General features: G+C 41.9%; 4 protein-coding genes across 8 annotated transcripts; 3 read left to right on the top strand and 1 right to left on the bottom strand.

Annotated features, from left to right (window-relative positions):
• The first annotated feature begins 91 nt into the window (after positions 1 to 91).
• On the top strand, positions 92 to 7629 carry LOC306704884 (uncharacterized protein). Its single transcript, XM_079171472.1, has 10 exons — positions 92 to 145; positions 1438 to 1499; positions 1592 to 2281; positions 2637 to 3275; positions 5776 to 5885; positions 6154 to 6265; positions 6407 to 6479; positions 6638 to 6709; positions 6825 to 6990; positions 7134 to 7629. The coding sequence occupies exons 2-9, from the start codon at positions 1459 to 1461 to the stop codon at positions 6966 to 6968; spliced, it is 1881 nt and encodes a 626-aa protein (XP_079027598.1). The 5' UTR covers positions 92 to 145; positions 1438 to 1458; the 3' UTR covers positions 6969 to 6990; positions 7134 to 7629.
• Positions 7630 to 8565: 936 nt separating this feature from the next.
• On the top strand, positions 8566 to 11133 carry LOC306705038 (uncharacterized protein). 5 transcript variants are annotated; one of them, XM_079171683.1, is made up of 7 exons: positions 8612 to 8679; positions 9041 to 9140; positions 9355 to 9456; positions 9807 to 9913; positions 10023 to 10222; positions 10342 to 10405; positions 10584 to 11133. In XM_079171683.1, exons 2-7 carry the CDS (start codon positions 9110 to 9112, stop codon positions 10620 to 10622), a joined length of 543 nt encoding a protein of 180 aa, XP_079027809.1. In that variant the 5' UTR covers positions 8612 to 8679; positions 9041 to 9109; the 3' UTR covers positions 10623 to 11133. The 5 variants fall into 5 exon arrangements, with proteins under 5 accessions (XP_079027811.1, XP_079027809.1, XP_079027808.1 ...); XM_079171682.1 differs by having other exon boundaries at positions 9807 to 9931; XM_079171686.1 differs by having other exon boundaries at positions 8654 to 8679; positions 9118 to 9140; positions 9355 to 9913.
• Positions 11134 to 11327: 194 nt separating this feature from the next.
• Positions 11328 to 16965, bottom strand: lipia (lipase, member Ia). The gene is made up of 11 exons (XM_079172359.1): positions 16850 to 16965; positions 16323 to 16406; positions 14945 to 15321; positions 14768 to 14876; positions 13691 to 13792; positions 13482 to 13571; positions 13195 to 13362; positions 13004 to 13093; positions 12224 to 12332; positions 11933 to 12106; positions 11328 to 11845 (listed from the first exon to the last, which is right to left on the bottom strand). Exons 2-11 carry the CDS (start codon positions 16378 to 16380, stop codon positions 11761 to 11763), a joined length of 1362 nt encoding a protein of 453 aa, XP_079028485.1. The 5' UTR covers positions 16381 to 16406; positions 16850 to 16965; the 3' UTR covers positions 11328 to 11760.
• Positions 16966 to 18197: 1232 nt separating this feature from the next.
• On the top strand, positions 18198 to 22296 carry LOC306704690 (choline-phosphate cytidylyltransferase B-like). Its single transcript, XM_079171163.1, has 8 exons — positions 18198 to 18344; positions 19585 to 19684; positions 20037 to 20153; positions 20358 to 20509; positions 20621 to 20699; positions 20785 to 20927; positions 21041 to 21229; positions 21605 to 22296. Exons 1-8 carry the CDS (start codon positions 18264 to 18266, stop codon positions 21827 to 21829), a joined length of 1086 nt encoding a protein of 361 aa, XP_079027289.1. The 5' UTR covers positions 18198 to 18263; the 3' UTR covers positions 21830 to 22296.
• Positions 22297 to 22931: the final 635 nt, after the last annotated feature.

The raw sequence follows: 22931 nt of genomic DNA, 5'->3' as shown, positions 1-22931 counted from the left end.
AGCCGGTAGGTGGCGCTCCAGTCTGGCTGACACGCGTGAACGCTGTGTTGATGAAGGGCGAGGTAGCTCAGCTGCCACTCCAAATAGCAGCTCAACTGCTTTGCAGTCGCACGTAGCTTTCATCGAGTCGACGATTTGTCTTTTGGTAAGTAGTGAACAAAAGGATACAAATTACACGAAGTGATAGAGAAAGTAACGTTTGGGGATTAATGTTGTCCAACTTGTCGCTCAGATGTTCGAGTGTCTCGCGACTTGATGTAGAGCTCAGTAGAGTTTGCGAGCTAATTAGCGGAACACACAGGCTAGCTAGCTAGCTGGTTAGCTCGACCTGCGTTTATTTTTTAGTCGCTAAATCTTAACAAGACCGACAGATTGAGCTAACGTTACTTTACTAACGTTACCGTTATACCCACTACTGCAACCAAGGGCTTGCTCTTCACCCACGTGAAGAACACAGTGGCGGTGTCGTGTTAGTTTCTGAGCTAGCTAGTGGTCAGTAAGTTAGCTAGCACCAAAAATGGAAGCACGAGCTTGCCCAGATCCCTCACCAGGATTTAGAGATCAGGGACTGAAACTGAACCCACTGCGGCCATAGCGACACATACAAGCTAAACCAACTCGAAGCTACCGTTACGTCCATTTTGGTTACTGCGCTTACTTTCATTTTTCATCTTTTGTTTACGTTCAAACGTTGTCCACTGAGATCTTGCGTCTGATAACGATCTAGAGTAAACGGCGGGTCAGTCTTATTTACATTTTAGTATCGAGGACACAACTATGAGCATGTAGCAATATGTTTCAGTGTATTTTTTTATTTAGTTCTCTCTACTGTGGATTTCAGGCCCTCTGTAGTTACATCGTCTCGTTTACATATTGTCAAATAGTATTTAGGAGTCTGTTGCAATGAGTCGCCTGTTTATCAGTGTACTGATTAGGTTAGTTCAGTGAGTGGACTTTTGTCTCCTGATAGATTACACATTGCTGTGGGTTGTCTTTAGACATTTTAAAACGGTTGAAGGAAAATGCACTTTGAACTATTTGTTCAGCTATTAATGCAGCTGGAATACTATTAATACACACTACATTGTATAATATAAAAAGTTGAATTTAATGCAAAGTTATATACATAGTGATAAGTTCTAAAATAGCATTTAAACATTTGAATAGTATGCAGTTTTGCTCGTTTCATACCATCAATTTTAAACCGCACGTACTTAATATTCATTATATTATAGTAACTTTTACTGACGACCCAGCGTGTCTAAATTCTGAATGAGATAAAGAGAGATAGATGGTGAGTAAAATAAACTAACGCCTACATAACTGACTTAGCTTCAGGCGATGGAGTCAGCACGGCTCAAAGATTGTGGTTTTTAGGAATCTAACGTTTTTCCTTAAGGCTGCCAAGACTCAATATGTTTTCTGTTTTCTTCATAGATTATTCACTCACTTCCAAAGATGGTTCGACCACATTTTGGACCACCTCGTTTGAAGCCCAGGTAATGTCCCTTTGGTGTTATGTTCATGATTGGTAAATCTTTATACAATGTGGCGTGAACTAAAAGTGTTTGTTTTTCGTGTGTCCTATCAGACCTTACGGAGACGGTCACGGCATTGGACCCAATGACGGGAATTTCAACCCTCACTCCAAAAATCGAAGAGATGTCCAGGGCTACCCAGCAAAGGCCCCTTTTCACTGGAGAGATTCCAGAGGTAGAGGACGTCCCCCTGTAGTCAAAAGAGCCCCCCTGATGGGAGAACAAAGGGAGCCACGTTTCAATCACTGGAGGTCCCAGAATCAGGATTCCTTTCAATCGTACCCTCCCAAAATGGAACCCCACCACAGCCAGAGGAGGACTTCTCCAGTCAGGCAGAATCGCTCCCCTCATGTCCAGCACCACTCATCCTCTCGCAGCCCTGCACAAGGATCCCAGAGTCAAAGGGGCCCACCTTTCCACGGCCACCCCTCCGGTAACAGGTCGCCCTCCCCGAGACATTTTCGCAACCACCCAGCTGACAGGAGGCCCGGCTCGGCACCGGCCTACCGGGGGTCTTTCAGGGGCTCCAAAAGGCAGCCAGGTTTTCAGCATCAGGAGCAGCGGAGTCGAGACCCTCGTGGGAATTACAATCCCAGAGAAAGGCCCTATGAGCACTCAGGTCACGGCATGAAGCGCTGGAACGAGGCCGGAGCGTTCTCTCATCCACACAATGGAGAACACGGGCCCTCTGGTTCACAGAGGAACCCCAGAGAGATGCATGGCAGAGGCTCATGTCCAGAGAGGTACAGGAGTGAAGCAGCAACCCCAGCTGGGTAAAATTCTTAAAAGAGGAGGCCTGAAGCGGGCCCAGTCCTCCCAGTCACTGGGGGTCATAATGATTACCTCTACTCTACCCCAACTCGTAGTTATTAGATGGGATTAATGGGGGTCAGATGTAAATGTGGTTTCACCTGCCATTGAGAGGAGTGTTGCATCGTAAATGCTCTTTGAAAATGTACTTCTCCTACCTGTTTCATTCTGTCATGGCATTATGAAGGGGCTGCATTAAGATAAACGTTTTTAAAGTTCCGCCTCCCACTAAACATGGCAATGGATCTATCGTTGTAATGATTTCTCTATTGTTTGATGGATGTGCAGGTGGTCATCTGAGCAAGACTCCAGGCGGCAGCGTGGTCCGGTGGAGAGGCAGGGCAGCAGATCCCACAGTAGAGAGAGGGCACAGGATGTCCCTCACCTGCCCCCCTTCAGAGCCCCCTCGTGGAAAGGGGGTCCGTCGCCATCATCCTCCTACCACAGGAACCCTCAGGAGAGGCAAGTGGCGGGACCCCGCAAGAGGAGGATATCGGACATCAGCATGCCCTCGCCAGACCCGGCACTGGAGCACGGCAATCAGAAACGACCGCGAAGAGAGAGGCCTCAGCTGCTCGGTATTCCCAGGCCGTTCGGTGGTAAACCTTTGTCTCTTAGGGATAGAAGTTACCCCGTTAAGGACAGACAAGTCCAAGCAGAGTCCCTCATGAGGCTCAGAATACCAACGTCCGTGAGACCCAGGCCCCGCCTGGACGACCCCGCCTCGCGGGAAAATGAAGGCTCTGTTCTTGCCGTCCGGAAGAGACGCTTCCAGGCAAATGCAGGTCCCCTGAAAAAAGTGGAGCCGAGGAGAGGCAAACCACAGCAGTCGCCCCCCCGAGAAGAAAGCAATGCCAGCAAGTCCTCAAGAGACTCTGATTCAGGCAAAGAACAGGTGGAGTCTCGTCGGTCTCTGAACACACACAGGTACGGTATTTTCCTTCTAGCACTGTTCGCAGGGGCTTGATGATGATGATTAGGAAGTCAAGAAAGAATGTCTCTATGTGAAGGGGGTGCCAGCTGTGGAGAATGGAGATATCGGGATGATATGTGCAACACTGATTCAGTTGATGAGAAACTGCAAAAAGGTTTTCAAATGCCTCCCTGTCTGCGCGCTGCCCGATGTTACAAAATATCTTCCTCAGAAGCGGGCTGAAGAGAGAGAGGGCGATAAAGCCAACGTGTTTAAAACCCGACAAATGTTTAATACCCTCGATGGCGAGTGTGGAGAAATGGTTGATCTGTGCTGTTGAAGGATTGTCGGCATTAAGCTTGAAAGAAGTGCTCTTCAGTATGTTGTGAAGACTCCTTCCTCCTCGTTAGAGAACACATTGAAGCTGAAGGTACAACGCGTAGTGTAAAACAGTCTGTGTGGAAAAAGAGGACACGAAAAGGACTCCGCTTAAACCGCTTACGGCGAAATTGCCGCGCTGTCCCTTTAAAACCATTGGCAACATGTCAGCCAATCATGGACCACGGAGAAAGAGCCGCATAACTAACTGCACTAACTAAAAGACAAGGCCGCAAAGTTACAAGTCAAATGGCGCGTTTGATCGTGGAACTTATTAATTACAATATCAAGATGGATGACGTGATTGTTGATGACAAAGAAGACGACAAAAAGCCAAACACCAACAAGGACATAACTAGCCACCATCAGAGTTAGATGACAACGTGCACTGAAGAAATTAAGTGATCCATAACCATTGTCTATACACATCAAGTTACCAAAAATTAAACATCATTTTGTAATGGACTTAAACAAACAAACATTCTAAAGCCAGGACAAATACGTCGGCAAACAATTGATCTTTTTTGATTAATACAGAACATTAATCACCAGATTCAGGATTGTTATCCTCACACATTCATCAAACGTGCACACATGCATCCTAGACTCGTGAGTAATGCCACATTTTTGTGCGACAAAAAAAAGAATTAAGACACAGTTCTTTACCACCTGACGTTTGAATCCTTCTGTACGTCCAAAATTCCCTTCGGCAGAACGAAGAGGAGCTTAACTACGAATTCATACTGTGCGTCAAGGTACTGGAGCGTTTTTGCTTCTTTGCAGTCGTGAGAACTTCATGGACACATTCAGACAACCGTGTCAGGACTGGAGAATTTTGATGAAATGCACCGGGCCCAAGCCGAGTCAAACCTGCGACCATAAAGCAGTTATTTGGCCGCCTCCTATTGTAATAATATCAGCAACGCCTGCAGTGAAACAGGCCTTGATGTGACACGTTTAAATGGCTGAAAGAAGATCTCATGAAGTGGAAGAGAACAACAGAAGACAACATCAAGCTCTTAAAAGATGACAAGACAGACCCGAGAGAACGGGTTTAAAGTAGACGAGAACGAGATGAAAGAATCCCAAACTGATACGACGTGGACGGACGCAAGACCAGTTTGGTGCTGCCGGGTTCTTAATGCATTGACCTAATCTGACCTAAATGTAATGTTCAGAGGTGCACATCATCAGGCTGAAGTCAGAGTATTCAGTGGCCGCTTTACAACGCTAATGCAGCCAGAGTCTCTCACCCAAACCTGCGAAGACATTGATGATGGACAAAAGATGTTCTCAGTCAATTCTCTGCTCTTAATGCCGCTGTAACATGAAGAGGACAGCGCCGGCTCCTTGACTGTGATTTTACAACAGAACCAATCAGATGGTCACCTTTATTAAATCCCCGCTGTTTCCTAAATCATGCCCCCCAAACGTAGGATGAATAGGAGATATTAAGGACTAGAAGTCTCACTTGTGGGCACTACGAAGCCTGTGGTCAGACAAACACCGGATCATCTCTTAAAACCGCTGCACAACTACAACAAAGAAGCTGTCGATCCGACACGAGCACCCGCCTGGAAATGTACAGCAATTCACTTCGGAGCTACTTCAAGACTCCAAAAATCACGTGAAACCCTTTTGGATGACAAAGGAACTAGGAGCGACCCGATGACAAAGTTCAGAAAAACCAAGTGTCGGTCCGACCGTGAAAACAGAGCATTGTCCTCCCGTGCTTCTGAGAGAGGGAGGATAGAAGATATGGTGATGTAGACCGATATCTAAAAGCCCGCTCTAACGATCACTGAGTAAATGAAGAGGGCTCAGATTGATTCAGGGTACAAAAATAGGAGTAAAGAAGCATGGACATTCCATGGTTTTTGTAAGTACCCATGTGATGCGTGGCTTTATGATAATTTCTCTGCCTGCAAAACAGTGCTGTTCATTACTGGTTTAAACTGCTTCTAAGAATTGAGCTGATTTTATGTTTTTAAACCTCTGCGATAACTTTTGAGTGTTTTGATGTTAATGTATCCAGGCCAACATTTTAAGATGTACACACGCTGACATAGGCGTCATGTGATACCGGTAACGGGAATGCTGATGTCGTTAACGCGTCCCTCACTAATCTCTCCTCAGGCCTTCTTCTCCCATAGAGAAACGTGACCTCGTTGTTTTGTCCCACTGGCCTCCCGGGCCGATCTCCTCTAAGGACGACTCGCCGACGAAGGATCGCAGCCCAAAGAACGGTGAGTTGTTTCTGTTCTCGTGTTCAGAGGTCAGTGTTTGTGGTACACGTTGTTTTGATATCGTGATCCATATCACTTTCCTTTCCATATACATTCCTTTTATTCTGTAGGTTTAGATACAGGTTTACAATCAGAAACTGTTTATTGCCATGTTTGTTTGCACATAGAAGGAATGATTCATTTGATGATTGGTGCAAAACAAGAAACGATAGTATAAACACATAATGAAAAAAATGTCTGTTGATTAAGTGTATTTTTTTTCTTGTAGACCGCAGTTCAGATCAAGAGGCCACACCGAACAGCCGACTCTCAAAGACGAACGATTCCAGATCGTCGCCTGAAGACCGCAGACAGGGCTACATGGACAAGAGGGTGTTCAGGTACATTTCATACAGTCAGTTTTGTCTCCGTGTTTGAATCACGTTTCTAATTTGTTAAGAAGTGCAGCGTTTCCAGTGGGTGAAATGTAAGCTTTATGCAACCTGTGTCCTGTTTCTGATGTTCCCGTTACGTCTTCGCAGGCCATTTAATACGATGCAGGACAGCTACAGACCCGGGAGGCCCTTCAGGAGACCAGGACAAGGACCCATGCAGGTGAAACAACTGTTGCATTCGTCTGTGCAGAAGCTTGTGCCTCTCTGTTCACAAAGAGTAACGGCAGTAAATGAGGGCTATGTCACACTTTTGCAAATGACTGAAAGAACGGAAGTGAGTTGAGCGCTAATTACATACTGTATCATTTTGTTTTACAGAGACCACGGTTCCCCGGTGGTCCCAGGAGGACGGGCCCTGAACTGTCTGGAAATATTAGAAGACCTCTCATGGTACACAGGCCCTCCTCAGAGATCACTCCGTTCCTTTCTGGAAATGTGAAACGGCTTATGGACTCTGCTTCCTAGATGACTAATATTTAAATTTCCTGTTTGTTTTTTTTATAAGGAGAGCTTAGTGACGCGTCCCTTCCCAAATCAGAGGCCAGTGTTCAGAAAGAGTCACTGCATCATGTCCAAATACCGCAGCATGAGAGTGCAGCGTCAGCAGCGAGTGCCATACAACCGAGGGCCCAACCAGCAGCGCTGGTGATGACCTCTGGTGATGACCTCTGGTGAGTTCCCATCACGTGAGGCAGTTTACTGTGAACGGTGGATAGTCGTCCACATTCAGACCATAAGTAGGTCTGTTGTCCTTTATTCTGGATTTATCACAACAAAGCGATCTATAATTTGATTCTTCTTCTTCTTCCCACAGTCTGCAGACAGGATACATCTTCGTCATCTATCTCTTCTCTGCTGGGTGGACTGCACAAACCTTTCTCATTAAAATCCCCACCCGCCTGTATATTGTGGAAGTGTTATCGCTTACTTTACGGTATCGCAGTATTTTTGTTTTCGGGTGTTAGTAACGTATGCCATTGCGTTCTATTGTTCTGCTCTCTTTGTTCTTGTGTATAATTATTTAGGAGTGCCGCCTGTGGTCTTGGCAGTCTTCCTTTTAATGAGATAGTTTTAGCTTTTTTTTCTTTTTTTTTTCTACCAGCAGGATTCGATTTCAGGTCTGTGAAGTCCAAGAAACGTTTACTTTAGAATGTCACTGTTTGTAAAGACTAATCACATGAGATGTCCTGTTTGATTGATGGTTGTTGATTAGACTCGGCAGTCGAATGACACTTAGCTACTACTTGTAAAACTTGTATAATCACATGTTCAGTTTATTGTTACTTGAAATAAAACCAAATTTAACACGCTCTTTTTGAGATTGTCTTTTTATTTTCTTTTTCACTTGTAGATTTTGACAAACGGGAGAATAAATAATACTGTTTTTAAGAATCAAAGCTGTGATAAAGGTTTCTAAACCTTATCCGAGCAGTAAAATCTCAACTATGGCAATTGATTTTTGGAAATAATTGATTGGACAGCTTTATTCCCTAACTTTAAGAGAATCAGACCTGAACACGAATGGTCAAAATTGAAGCAGAGAGATCCCAACTTTTAGTTTGTAGCTCTCTGCATCCTGCATTTCTCGTAGTGCAATTTTTCTAACTGACTTTCTATCAAATCTTGAGTCTAAGCTAAGATAACCCCGATGACATGCGGGTCATTTAAAAAACAACATTGCAATCTCCTTCCAGATCCACAGAAGACACTAAACATAGACGAGTAAACTGGACTTAAGGACTGCAACTAACGAGTATTTTCTCGATTAGTTTGGTAAATTAAATGAGAATGGTAAAAAAAAAAAATGTCCGTCTGGTGTTTTCCAAAGCCTAAAATTAAGTCCTGCAATGCAATTAAACCTTACTGTCATACAGTAAAGAAACATTCACATTTAGGAAGCTGGAATCAGAAAATTTGAAAACTCAAAATATTTAACCGACTGTCAAAATAGTTGGTGTTTAATAATTGACAATCATTTAATCGTTTCATGCATAAAAACAGTGGAGTGTTCCTCTTAGTGCTCTTTAGGAAGAGATGAGGAAAGCCTTTCAAAACTGACTTCACAATAAATGCAAATCATCACCCTTTCTGCTTTCTGTCTGTTCCCGATTTAAACGTCACTGCTTGTGTAACTGTGCTCTGGTTCGTCCCTTTACACACTCCCCTCGCCCTTCAGCCTGTGACGCCCTATCTGCTCTGCCCCAGTGATATTTGGGAGCAGAGTGGAGCTAAACTTAGCCCTGACGGCAGGCTACCACTCCTCATCACAACATACCCTGCTGACCACAGTGGGTTACAATGGACGGTGTCGCGTTACCACAGATGCTGCTGTATCTCACCGGTGTCGCCGGCCAAACAAGGTGAGTGTGTGCCCCAGATCCTTGACTGTAACTGACAATAATCGGGTTATTTGTTAACTAAAGATTGTACGGTATATAATCTGTGACTGCTCTTTTTCTTTGCATTGGTCCCAGCATGTGTTGCACATTTGTTTTCTCTGCTGTGGCATGAGAGAAACAGCTGCCTCTAGTGTACCACCCTCATGTGGCTTCCAGCACTTATTACAGAGGATAATGTACGAACTGAAGAGCACATGTAATATTTGTATTGACAGTTATTTTTCTAGTTGATTTCCATTTCTTTAAAGTCGTAGCATGATGTGAGACTAAGCGTGTGTGGTATTTCTGCTCCTCTGACTCGCTCCAATCTTTTTATTTGTAGATGTAGACTTAAAGACTCTGCAGGTTTTTCTCTCTTTCACTCTCTACACTTGTATTCCCCTCTGTCACGATGGGCAGCTATAGCTCAGCCCTCATTCCTGGTAAGCCTCGCAACTATTCATGTTACAACTATCTGTTGCACCATACTTTGAAACACTACCATGCTTGAATGCTGCATGTTAATGCGGGCCTTGGAATCACAAAGATGTAGGTTTACTGCTGTGAAAATGGCCGTTATATTCTCCACAGTGATTTAAATACGTTCTGGCTTCTTGGAAGGTGTGCTTTAACATTCATTCTCCGTTTCTCTTAAAGACCCTGAAGAGTTTAATTCAGTTGTGTTGCTCGCGGAGAAGCTCAATGAGCAGGCAGCTCATGCTGCAGACGAGAGGTTACAGTCAGAGCTTCAGACTCTGGGAAGTATACACCTTTTAATAATAGAATTGTTAGATTATCCAGATAAACACTACTATCATAGCTTAGCTCACTGTCTGGAAGTGTGTGGTCTGGTGTGTTTGTGTCCCATCTGTCCTTGAGATAAATTTAACTTTTCTGAGCTGCCTCATACACACAGCAGTGAAGGATACTGTAACTGTAACTCCTTACTCAAAACAGGGTTACAAAGTACTTTAGTTAAATAAACATGAGCTGTATCTGCTAAAATATACTTCGATTGAAACTTGTTTTTTTACATACTTACATTGGGCGAAGTACCCTTTAAATGTCTTTTACTTATCAGAAGTCTCAAACTAGACTTAACTTACAGGTAACACTCATGATGGAGGAGAGAACAGAAAACCAGAGTGAAGAGCCGGATTCTTCAACACCTCAAGAGAACTCTCAGGAGACACGTCCCAATGGGTCTGCCCTGCCTGTTAGTGTGAAAGAAAAAGTTGAGGCTTTTACGCACTTTGAAATACAATTTAATATTTCAGGTTTTATGTTGCGTTGTCAGCCAGTAATGTTGGGTTATTAATCCACAGGCAGCAACACCCAAAAGTGTGCCCGTGCAGTCCTTCACCCCCCTGTCACCAAAGGCTCTCTCTGCTGTACTACATCAGGCGGCTCCTCCAGGCCTCAACCCCGACCCCCGGCCGAGCAGAAATCCACCGAACCTGGAACAACTGCAGACAGACCTGAGAGACCTGAGGGACCAGTTTGAGCTGATGAAGACTCAGCACAAGTATGTCTTTTTTTAAATGTAATCTCTGTCTTTTTTTTTTTTACCTGCCCTGCCTCAGCCCATTGGGTTCTCTGCGTCACTGCCTTCTGGCACTAATCTGACTAAATCTTGTGCTCCAGCAAAGAAATCAAACTGCTGATGAATGAGCTCGATGAGGAGAAAAGGATTCGCTTGACTTTGCAGGTACCGCAAGAAGAAACAAAGGAATTCAAGAGAATGTTGTTTTGTTCTTCTATGCTCTTTTTTTTTGTTATCATGAATAATATATAAAAACAGTGTAGCTGTTGGCACCTTTAAGGTGACACTATTAGACAATTCTTTTGGCCACTGCACTCATTGTTTGATTTTTGCTTTGTTTTAGATGGAGATTCAACGTATGAAGAAGCACATGTCTAAATGAGTGGAGTAGAGAACGTCTCCATTATCAAAAACACTTTTAAAGGTCCTGTTGTACACTCATCTGATGAATTATGTTTTTCTAAGTTTCAGAAAAATACTCGTTACTCCATTTTGATTGTATTTTTTAGAAAAACATTTTTCTCGTTGAAAAGGGCTGAATGTTTTAATGATGAGGCCCAGTGGGAGCAGAGCAGAGTATCTGTTGACCGTTATCTCTGGAAATGAGCAGGTCGTTGCTCTGTTTTACCCTCAAATTGTTTTGTATATCTCTGTAGATGGACTCTTAATAACTACAACATCTACAGCATCCTGTAGTGAGGGAAACATGTGTTTTTTTTTTTGTTTCCCATGACTGTTGGCATGAATATGTATCGTACATGTTGAATTGGTTTTCAATCATTTGTCTGTGTGGAACTGTGTGGAAAACATTCGACAGTGAAACAGAGAGGAGGATATAAAATGAGAGCCAGCAGTTGATCAGCTATCTTTAGTTTATAATAATGTGATGTGGAGGCACAAACATGAAGCTTCTTTCTTACTTTAGGTGCATTTCATTTTCAAAAATGTAAATTTGCCTTTTGATCGTACAAAAAATGTATTGACCGAGCTCGTCAGCATGTAGGAGGATGGGGAATTCATTAAAAATGTTTCCGGTTATTGACTTGAGATTTTATTCATGATTGAGGATGCATCCATACACACACATAAATATAAGTAACTAGTGATGTTATATGTGATCGAGGAAACGTCCTCTAGAACACAAGTGCATAAGCGCTTTAGTTGTTGAAGTCTCAACCTCCATTACTGAGATAACGTGTCATCATGAGTCATTATGAGATGAACTTATTTTTCAATTCGAAAAATCCAAGTCACCCTGCAAATGAAATGCAAATAAATAAAGTTTTCTTTCAATAAAAAAAAAACATATTTTCTCTTAAAAACACATGTACATAATAAAGTATATCATATTTCATTTTTAGATCCGAAAAGATCACAATGCAGCAGCGTTAGTTTCGTGATACGCTGTCTTTACAGTCTTTGTGGTTTTCTTTTACAATCCCGGAGGGACTGAACAGTCGGGCGAATCTCTGCCAGCACGGGCAAAGTTTAAAATGTTTCACATGGTGTCGAGTTTGGTCTCAGAAGTTGGAGTCTTCACAGGGAATTGGCCTGAAGGTGACCTCTTTGTCCTGCTGCAGGAGGATGTCGTATCGACAGAGAGGCCTATAAAAGGACAGAGTCAGCATTACTATAGTGAAGACACTTTTTCTGAAAGAATACACAATTAAAAAAAAACCTCGTGTTGCATACCTCTCCTCGCGTTCCAGATGTGTGAGACGGATTCGGAGGACACGGAGCTTATATTTGGGCTTCAATGCATTCCCAGTGGAGAATTTGAGAGACACTTCTTTCACCGACGGAATGTCTTTGTCAAACTGGGCCAACAACGTGGTCTCTGTGTACTTCTTGAACTCTGATGCTTTACTGATGTAAAAACAACAAGACGAGACATTACTGAGAGAAAGCAGCAACAGGAGGACAAAGAGAAGTCATGCGGGATTATTTGCTACAGAATTCAGGATAAATAAAGTGAAGACTTACTGGTCAATGTTTGCCACTGCTTCTTTACCGTTACCGTGAAGTTTAACCGTGATGTATCCAAAACGTAAATCCTCATTCCATATCATCACCTCCACCTTGTAGTTTGTCACTGTCATTAAAAAAAAATAAGACATCCATTTAAAAACATTTTATATATATAAAAATGTCTTTAAAAAGGCATAATGTACTACTGTAATATATATAAATATACTTGCTCTCAGAACTGATCGCAGACCATTTATGACCTTTTTTGGCTCAAATCATCATGAATGAAATATACTGTCAGATGATATTGGAATTATGTTTCTGTTTTATACTCATTAACATGCAGCCACAGGTGGTCGCAGGTGCAGCTTTCCAAATAGAGTTGAATGCCATTAATGTGGGACAAATTTGCATTTATTAAAAATAAAAAACATAGTTTAGTTGGTTTCAACCTACCACAAACCACTAGATGCCACTAAAACTTCAGTTCAAAGTTCAATTTTATTTTGATTATGTCTGAACTAATGCAGCATTTCCAGTGTGAAGGATAGATAGATGATTAGGAAAATCAAACCTGTAGTACATACAGGAGTGTGTGTGTGTGTGTGACTTTTTTCTTTAAATCTTCTGACCAGGTCTGCTTTTATAGAAGTCTCAAACATTTGCAACTTTCACCATTTTCATATTTGATATGCAGCTTAATGTGAATCTCTTAAACATGAATACTATATGTGGATGCACTGAAGTGACGTTTTTAAGCATTACGAAGATGATTATTAGTGTTCTGTTACTTACTGCAGAACGGAGATTCTGCATTTGTGGTGAAGAAGGTTTTTGTTTGGCCCAGCGACAGCAGGACATCTTTCCACTTTGTCACATCGTACCCTGGATTTGAGTGAAACAGCTGCATCAGATAACACCCAGTTAGAAAGACCATAATATCTAGAATGCTTCAAGATGCATTTATTTATTGTTTATATCTATACCAAAGACAGGACATCCAGCAGCACCAAAGAGGTCACAGCTCAAGCAGTCACCATCCAGGAACTCCTTGTAGGAGGCACAGGGGTAAGTCCTGCTGGTACACGTCCCATCCACAGAGTCAAAGTAGAGCAACACTGATCTCTGGTGGTCGCATTTAAAATAGGCTCCTCCTACACAGGGGTAAGTCAGAATTGTTACCACACAGCTTTGTTCCAATTCTTATAATACAAATCCCTGTGTGTGTGTGTGTTAATAAATCCAACTTCAACCATTATTTTACAGACCTTACCAGATAAGATGGTCTTTGGGCAGCCGGGTTGGTCCGCTCCACCATTAGCATAGAAATCAATGTGACCCAGAGGTTCTCTGAAGCCCAGGGCTGCGTTAGTCATGACACGATTAATAGGAATAACTTATATAACAAATTCAAAACGATTGCAAATAACTGAGTGAACATATATATATATATTTTTTTGAGTATTTTTTTGTTTAACTGACAATCTATGTCTGTGTGCAGGACATCGACAAACTGGGCGTCTGTGGGGTCCAGGCGGTCCTCTGGAAGAGCGCCAGTGAACTGAGGCCCAGCTGGATCCAGAGCTGCAAACATCACATGAGTAGATCTCAGCAGAGCTTTCAAGTTTATTCTCAAACCCAACATTAGCTGATGGGAGCTAGAACAAGCATGCTTGGTCGGACTGAATTTCACCTTAATGTAATGATTTAGACATCACTTAGTTTAAGACCCTTTACTTCTGACAAACAAAGTATTGCTCTTTTCGAAGCACATTTTATTATTTTTCACACAGAAGTAATTTGATACCATCATGTCATGGTTTATGTGTTTTATGACTGAACTCCAGATGTGCTGACGGGGATATCTGTGGTCACTGACACAGCAGACACTGTTGAGAGGATAATCTCTCCACAGGGATTTCTGGTGGATTCATCTGTGTAGAGTGTTTCATGGTGACCCCTGCTCAGATGGCCAAAAACCTGATCGATGATATGTGGCTGCAACTCAACAACTCAACCTTCATTCCCAACATCTGACAAACTCTTTGTCAGCAAGGACTTTGCCACTCTGTGTTCTTAGTTGCTTGTTATGTAAGCAATTTAAGATTTAAAGTTCATTTGAGTGTCACAATTATAATGAAATATTCTTGATAAGCACCTCAGCCAAGTGCCAACAACTACAATTTGTATTACCTGATAAGTCATTTGTGTAACCAATTAAATTGTGGTGACAATATGCGCAGTATGTCTTCTACTGATGTAGATGTCAACTTACAAAAAAACACAAAATCTTACAAAGTATACTTGTCTAATTACTCGTCAAAATCTTAATGTAAGACACGATCACCTAACAAGTCACTCCAATGAGATATCGGGACATGTCTTTAGACAATGCATCTTGAATATCCTGTGTTGCCATTGTGTCTGAAGGAAACATTTGAAGTTTGAATTATTATCATTATCATTGTTGTGCTGTTTGACAATGATATTATATCTGAGGGGTTTGTTTAAAGATTGTTCTGAGAGGAAAATGTGAGTTTTGAAAGTGTACACTCTTACCTGTAATTCTTCCAATCGACCCATTCAGTTTGGCGCCTACGAAGCCTGATATATGAGCCCCAAGGCTGATTCCGATCATGTGGATGGAGCTCAGAGAGCTGCCGTGCCTCTGAAAAAGATCGGCCATTAGTCTTGTTACACACAACACATCAGATGGTCACAGAGAACGTCAAATACCTGCATCATTTCAATGAACGCGGTGAGGTTGTCGGCTGCCTTGTACGTGTTCTCCACTGTCTTGAAATAATTGACATTAGCAGCTCCGTGGTTCCAGTCCACCACTATGACATTGAGGTCTGCCCTGGCCAGCAGCAGCTCCTCGAACTTCTGCAGCCACGCCGGTGGAGATCCAGTAGGCCGATACCCATGAATGATGAAGGTGGTCGGTCTGGACGAGTTAAACTGGGGATGTGCGGACAGGTCGGTGTGGGACAGCAGTGTGCCACAGGTGCCATTATCATTATCCCTGGTGTATAGCAACAACCTGGACTTGAGGCTGGTTCCAATGATCGCGTGACTGATATCTAGGTCTGAAAATTCTTCACACCTCTGAGCTGGAAGTGATGGTGAGAAAAACAGAAGCAGCAGAGAGAAAGGTGTATTTGGTTAGGGGAGGATGACAACAGAATATCCTGCAAGAGACATTGACCATTTTGACCTGAAACCCTTTTACATTTTTATTGACTTATCCAAAGTTCCTGGCATCATCAGTGACATATTCCCATATATGACTCAGTGTGGGAGTGTTCAATGCGGCACAAGGTTGAAACTGAATTCTAACAAAGCTTCGCCCACCAGACGGACACGTCATGAACAAGTTAAACTGGGAAGCAACCCCGAGCTCAGTGGAACTCACACATGTGTGATACATCTTGTTCGGGTTTGTGGACCAATAGAAAGTTGCCTGTGATGTGTGTTGCTTCATTCAGTAGCATTAAACAAGCTGATAACCTATCAGGCATCAAACTACATAATAACGGAACAAAACAACCGATAGACGTTCAAAACAGAAACATCCATCTCTGTTCCTGCTAACAGTCTGCTAAGCAAATTAAGTGATGAAGTGTGTTTACAACAAGATAAAGTCTAATTTGTTATTGTATTTTTACAGCATGTGAACTATCTCGATTGTTTCTTGTCTTGCTTAAAACATTCTTAACCAGTTGATTATTGACAAAAAAAAAAACAGCACTCAAATGAACAAGTATGTAAAGTTCTACTGAGATGGAAGAGTAGCTTCATGTTTAAGAAAAGCTATCAGCTGTTCTCAGCAACTGTTACACAATAAATGTGGTTTTCCATGTACGTAAATCACCGTCGCATGGCCGCATGTATGTCAGCTGAGAGACATGTTTATGTTTGTACAGTGCCGTTGGTCTTTGCAAACCACAGTAACAACTGTTTGCTGAAATGTGTTGGTTTGCCTAAGACATTTTAGTTCTTCAAATATTGCTTGTGGAGTACAGTTGCTTTACACTTATTGACAATAGCTGTGTGTTTGTGTGTGTTTGTGCACATATATTTACATTTCAAAGTTGTTAGCTTTGGGCTTTACCTTTGCATAGTTGAACAGTTATCGGCAGGAGCAGTGTCAGATATTGCCACAGGAACATGCTTTACACCGGCACGTGTAAATGATCTGCAGGCAGAGTTATCAGTCAGACCATAAAAATGTACAAAAGTACCAGTCAGACAATATTTGGCCCGTAGTAATAAGAACATACAATCCACAGCAGGCACCACAACACAGGGAGAATACTGTTCAAACCCTTCAGGTGGCTCTCTGACACTTTGTATTTTTCACCACAGGCAGCAGTTTTGTTTTGTTTTTGCTCTGAATGCAAACCTCACTGGACTAAAGCAATGGTAAGCGGTTAGTTGATCATCTACTTTCCTTCCACTGGTATGATTGAGTATATTGTTAGTGCCATACGACAACTGAAATCTGCAGAAATCTGGTCTTTCTTCTGCTGCAGTAGAAACCTCATGTTTACTGAGTGTTCAAGTGTCTTCCTTAGATTTAACTGAGCACATTTGTCAACAACCAGAGAGCATAAAATGTAACTCTTATCAGAGTCTTACCTTTGCCGTAAGATAATATTTCCTGGTCTGGTTAAAGGTCCAGAACATTACGGGTCATCCTCTGTTTGTACCTCCACATATTTGGGCAGTGTTCACTTGAGGAAGTGAGAGGTGATACAGCAAAGCAATACTCCCGTCCCGCATGCTCTCACGAAGATAACCACACCCCTTGCTACGGGTCATTATGTTCACAGTTGAAACATTCCTTGGAAGTCACTCCTGGTTCCTGTGTGCTCAAACCGGTTATGAGAGTTTCTTGTGTCTCTCTTGATCATTTGATCTTTAAAAACAAGCCAGTCTCTGTTTCTTGTGTCAGAGGGAAAGTGAAACATATTTTGGGCATTTCCAAGACTGTGTCACTGTTGCAGAGGAGAATATTTCACCCCAAAATAACCAGTCAGACTCAGGCTCTGCTCACCTTGAGACAGTAGAAACTCCACTGACAGTTGCCTGATGTTGCACAACAAATCCTACTCCGTAATTTAACCCCAAGATTTTCCCACATTCCACTGCATATGAATTAGCACACACTTTATTGTCCACGGCCTGTCATGAACACTTCAGAGGTTTGGAAGCTGTAATAGTATTTCCATGCCTCATTATTCAATGTCTATCTTGCTTTGAGTTTTTAGAAGAAGCTTTTGTTTAAGCTTTATTTTAGCTTCCCACCTCTCCTAAACAAAAGATTGTGCAAATGATTGCGCAATCTTTTGTTTACTTGAAATGAATGCATCTCTATATGTATGTGTGGATAATGTTAATGTATATGTGTGTAGGTCATGTGTTTTATAGTATTGTCTTTTTTTACTTTACAAACAAATTGAGAGAAAAAAAAGTAAGGTTTCATGGTGTCACTTGGTCCTTGGGTCTCAGTTGACGTTGACTAAATCTTTATTTTGGGACAGCTTCGTCCCTCTGTGTTTGGTCCCAAAGGCAGCCGATGTGAAACCTCTGGGCTCATACTCACATTCATTGGTCTTATCTCGCATTCTTCTGCACGAAACGTTACATTATTAGCAGCCTCTATTCTCTACGTGTCACAGCCTGGAAGTAAAATGTGAGAAATGTTTCACAACATGAGCATTCTTCACATTCACCTCTAGCTGGACTGTTTATGGTTTACTAATAGTGTAACACACTATCCTATTGCTGCAAGCCCACGTTGCACCATGAAGAAAGAGAAGTCCTTCCAAGCTCAATATTGATGTCAAGTGCAATCTGCCTCTCTGAATACCTTCAGCAGAGTGGCTTGAACTTTGCTCACCACGTTCTCCCGTCATCAGGGTCGGCAGGCCGATGGGAAGTACACTTAAAAACACACACACACACACACACACGCACATGCTTAGAAGTCCCCTGTGTGCACTAGTTAGGCCGGCAGAGAGGAGCGACAGGTGGGAACAGAACATCCGGGATGGCTGGAAGGAGACGAGGCCGAGGCAGCAACGTCCAGCAACAGCAGGCCCCACAGAGGCAAAGAGGAGGCCCTCACAGGGTACGTCCTGTTCTGTCAATATTTAATGTGGCCTCCGTGTCTATTTATACACTTCAAATAATAATTAAATGACAACTTAAGAGTCCTGTAAAGAAGATTCTGGATGTGTTAAATGGACATTACTTGGTGAAGACACATGGAATTGGAACATCGGTACAAGTGCGTGTATCAGTCAGATTTGTATTGTGTTTTTGTGTGACAGGCTTTGAATACTACAGTAGTAAACTTTTCCTCTGTTTTTATTTGACTTGTGCCTGTGAGTGCAGAGTTAACTGATTAGCTGGGTGGGACGATGTTGCCATGACTCATGTGTATGTCGTCAATATAGTGCAGCAATACATGATTATTATATTATGTAAGCACTTGTTTGGTATGATTTAAAAATATAAAAAAGGTAGATTAAGTCATTCTTTAACTTAAAGTAATATATTATGATTTCATATAATCAGTTTTCATTGCTTTAAATGTATCAACAATTGTGACTCATAGAATTTAAGTGCATAATGTGCACATTAATATCTAACATTTGTGTTTGTGGAAACCTGCATTAATGTTTGCTTCTTACTTGAAGGAGTGAAATGGGAAATGAGGGCTAAATAGAGGGACTAAGGGACAAATATATACAAATCATGGAGAGCTACAATTATTATCGTTAATATGGTGATCATTTCAAAGTTACATTTAAGCAGGTACAACCAACAATTGTATAGGTTAACAGCATTCGAGCAGAATCGGAGTTCAAAGTACCTTACAACACAACAGATAAAGAAAGCTGAGTATACTGAATGTATCTACACACAACACAAAGTCCACGGAGACGCTTGTTACTTCAGAGTGATGAATCACATATGTCTGAAAGATATCCTCAAAGCTTATCTGTCATTGATGATATCTTTTTAAAAACAGATCTACGGGTGGGAAACCTGCAAAGTTATAATACTTTGTTTTATTGAAGTAAACCTAAACAGCACTGCTAATATTGAAGTGCTTGGTTTCTACATGCAGTAGCAATGTTGCTGTGTACAGTTTCCCTGCACTGTTTTGTGAATATGGATATGTGTACATAATGGCAGCTTGTCTAGATTGTACATTTTCTGTCACTTAATTCACAATGAGATAAGTAGAACAGGATAAGTTGTGTAGAAGATGGTTGAATTGGAAAAATACAGCATTTGATCATCTCTCTCTCTCTCTCTCTCTCTCTCTCTCTCTCTCTCTCTCTCTCTCTGTGTGTATTTAGGCTCTGAGGGAGCCAGCTGCTTTTGCCAAGTCTACAGGTTGTGACTCAGAGATCCCCCATGAAAAGTTGACCATTGCCCAAGCGCGAAGGGGCACACCAGGTAACACTTCTCAATAGTTTTTGCTGTCATTGCCAGCTACTGTCCGCAATGAATAAGGGAAAAAAACTGGGAAAAAAACTGACTGTAGATGCTTCAGCATGTTGTTATCAGTTGATATCAGCTGTAAAAAATGATTCAAGCCTCAGTATAATATTGTTTTACTGCCAGTTATTTGACTGATTAGGGTTGGTTTCATTATGATCTTTGTCTCCAGGAATGTGTCACGCCATTCGACTAAAGAGCCACAGATTAAAATCAGTAAACACATCAGTCAATCTCTAAAAATGATGGCACATAGGTTGCATAATCTCATGTTATTTGAAGACGTGTTTTCATATTTCTTATCTTGTAGCTCATCGTCCGGTGAGAGTCTATGCTGATGGTATCTTTGATCTTTTCCATTCGGGGCATGCTCGAGCCCTGATGCAAGCCAAAAATGTGTTCCCAAACACCTTCCTGATAGTAGGAGGTAAAGTATGGATGTCACACCCTCTGATGCACGGAAAAGTTAAACAGCGTGTAGATGAAATGGATCTTTATTAGCTGTATATGAATCTTAACCTCAGAACAAAATGGTCTGCGAATGATCTAAATCTTCCAGTTGAGTGATTCAAGATTAATCCTTACTTCCGGTTTATACTCAGTCTAAAGACTCTGTCTGTGTGTCCTCTAGTCTGCAGCGACGAACTCACCCACAAGTTTAAGGGCTACACGGTGATGACCGAGGATGAACGCTACGAATCCCTGAGGCACTGCCGTTACGTAGACGAGGTGGTGCGGGACGCTCCCTGGTCCCTGTCCACAGAGTTCCTCAAGAAACACAAGGTCACAGGTCACGCAGTCACAGGCAACTCAGCCTCTCACAATGTCATACAGTGACAACAAACACAACAGTATCTGGTGTTCAATCAATCTGAACACATGTTGCACTCACAGATTGACTTTGTGGCCCACGATGACATCCCTTACACCTCTGCTGGATCAGAGGATGTTTATAAGCACATCAAGGAAGCAGGTGAAGACAGGAATGTTCATGTCATGGTTTTTAGTCGTGTTTTTTCTCATATCGCTTGACTAAATGACTTGTGTTTTAATGTCAGGCATGTTCGTGGCCACTGAGAGGACAGAAGGCATCTCCACATCTGATCTGATCACTCGTATTGTCCGAGACTACGACATCTATGCCAGACGCAACCTGCAAAGAGGCTACACAGCACGAGAACTGAATGTTGGGTACATTAGTGTCAGTGAAATTATATTAAATTGAATTGAAAAGCTGAATATTGATGTTTTTGAAACAAACAATACAGAAAGAACTCACACATGTACTGATGGACGCTTGCTTTGTCTTGACAGGAGAAGAAATACCGGCTCCAGGAACAGGTGGACAAGATGAAAGAGACGGTCCGTACGGTGGAGGAAAAGTCCAAACACTTTGTCTACAGAGTGGAAGAGAAGAGCCAAGACCTCATCCACAAGTGGGAAGAGAAGTCGCGAGAATTCATCAGCAACTTCCTGGAGCTTTTCGGACCCGATGGGGCCTGGGCACGTTCACTTTTACATTAATCCACATTAATAGTACATTAAGTTTGTTGTTTAGGGGGACATTCATTTTATTTTGATAGATAATTATATAGAAGTGATATATTTCCTTCAAGTATTGTCGTCATTGCATGGAGAAAAAAATACTCCTGCACATAACCCCCATGAAACCACAAATTCTCCTTTAATATATGGCAACACAGGTGGTATTTCTGATGGTGTCTCCATCTCCATTGCAAATCCACTTTAAAATCATAGGAAAGGGGATACTTTATGGATAAAGGGCACTCCGGCTAATGTGGGGAATAACTGAAGTTTAATTAAAAGCGAGTACAAAAACACACATTAAAACGTTCTTCTGTCCCTGTCCTTGTTTAGCATGCCATTCAGGAGCGCAGTGGCCGTATGATCCAGGCCCTTTCACCGTACTCTTCACCCCGAGGATCCCCCAGCAGCAGTCCCACCAGAAGACGCTCGGTTTCTCCTGGCTCCTCACCTGCCTCTTCACCCCCCTCCTCTCTCTCCCTTCCTTCCTCCCCCACACGCTCACGCAAGGCCACACGCACTTCTCTCAAAGCTGCCTCCGCATACGATGCACAATGAGCTCATCATGATTCGTTCAACTTTGTTGCTCATTAATCTGGTGGATATTGTGTCTAAGGAAGCTGTTAATTGAAACAAACAAATAAAAAGGAAATACTTCAAACGGATTTATTGTGCAATATATCACAATGTACATCATGTTTCTTCACTGAAAAGAAAAGGAAAAAAAACATTAAAACCATCATTCGTCATTTGTGACTCTTTGATATGTCTAATAGCTTAATAGATAACACAAACTCATCATTTTTGGAGTCTGATTGAGTAATAACTTATATTAATTGAGTGATAATCAACCCAAATGTCCCTGTCATTTAATGTCCTACGTGTTACACGCTTCCTGTTAGTTTGGAAGGTGGCTGGAGATAATTTAAACAGTCAAAATGCTTCTTTAGTGGATCCTTATAATCCTTTTTTCTTTTACAATATCAATGTATTAAATGACAATGTGAAAACAATGTGAAAGGGGAATGAACCAAGAAATAAAAAAATAAAAGTTGCTCCATTACTGCTGGATGTATAAATAAGCAACTGTTTACCATATCAACATAAAAGGGAATGTATTGTATTCACAATCCAAGTGGTCATATGATACCATATGAATTATAATGTGCACAGGTAATTATGTGCTAACACGTTTCCCATTACTCTGGTGGTAATATAACACATGTTGAGTTTTCAGCTTGTTGTGGATTTCTTCTCCCCCCATGTGGCCAAAATATTAAATCAGTGAAGCTTTATATTGATATACTTTTAAGTAGCCTACATTTTCTATTGACCATGAATTGAGTTTGTTTAATCTCTTCAGTATGTTCTCAATTCTAACATAACAGTCTATAAAATAGGCTATTTTAGTTGACATGCTCTAACAGTTTATTTACACAACCAAACAAAGTTAAATGAAAGATGTCTGACTTGTGTGTTACCATTGGTTGGTACGTTTAAAAGTACTTATAACAGAGGGACACGTTGGTCTGTCCTTGTGTTTCATCGTCCCTGCAGTCACGTCAGAGCAGACTGATGAGTGCAACGTCTCCAGCGTTACCATTATATTCAAATTACATGCGCAGAGCTCGAGAAATACAAACACATCTGCGCATGGTCC

This window comes from Pholis gunnellus (genome assembly GCF_910591455.1).
Source record: "Pholis gunnellus genome assembly, chromosome: 13".
Lineage (NCBI taxonomy): Eukaryota > Metazoa > Chordata > Actinopteri > Perciformes > Pholidae > Pholis > Pholis gunnellus.
This window is presented reverse-complemented; position numbering and strand designations above follow the sequence as displayed.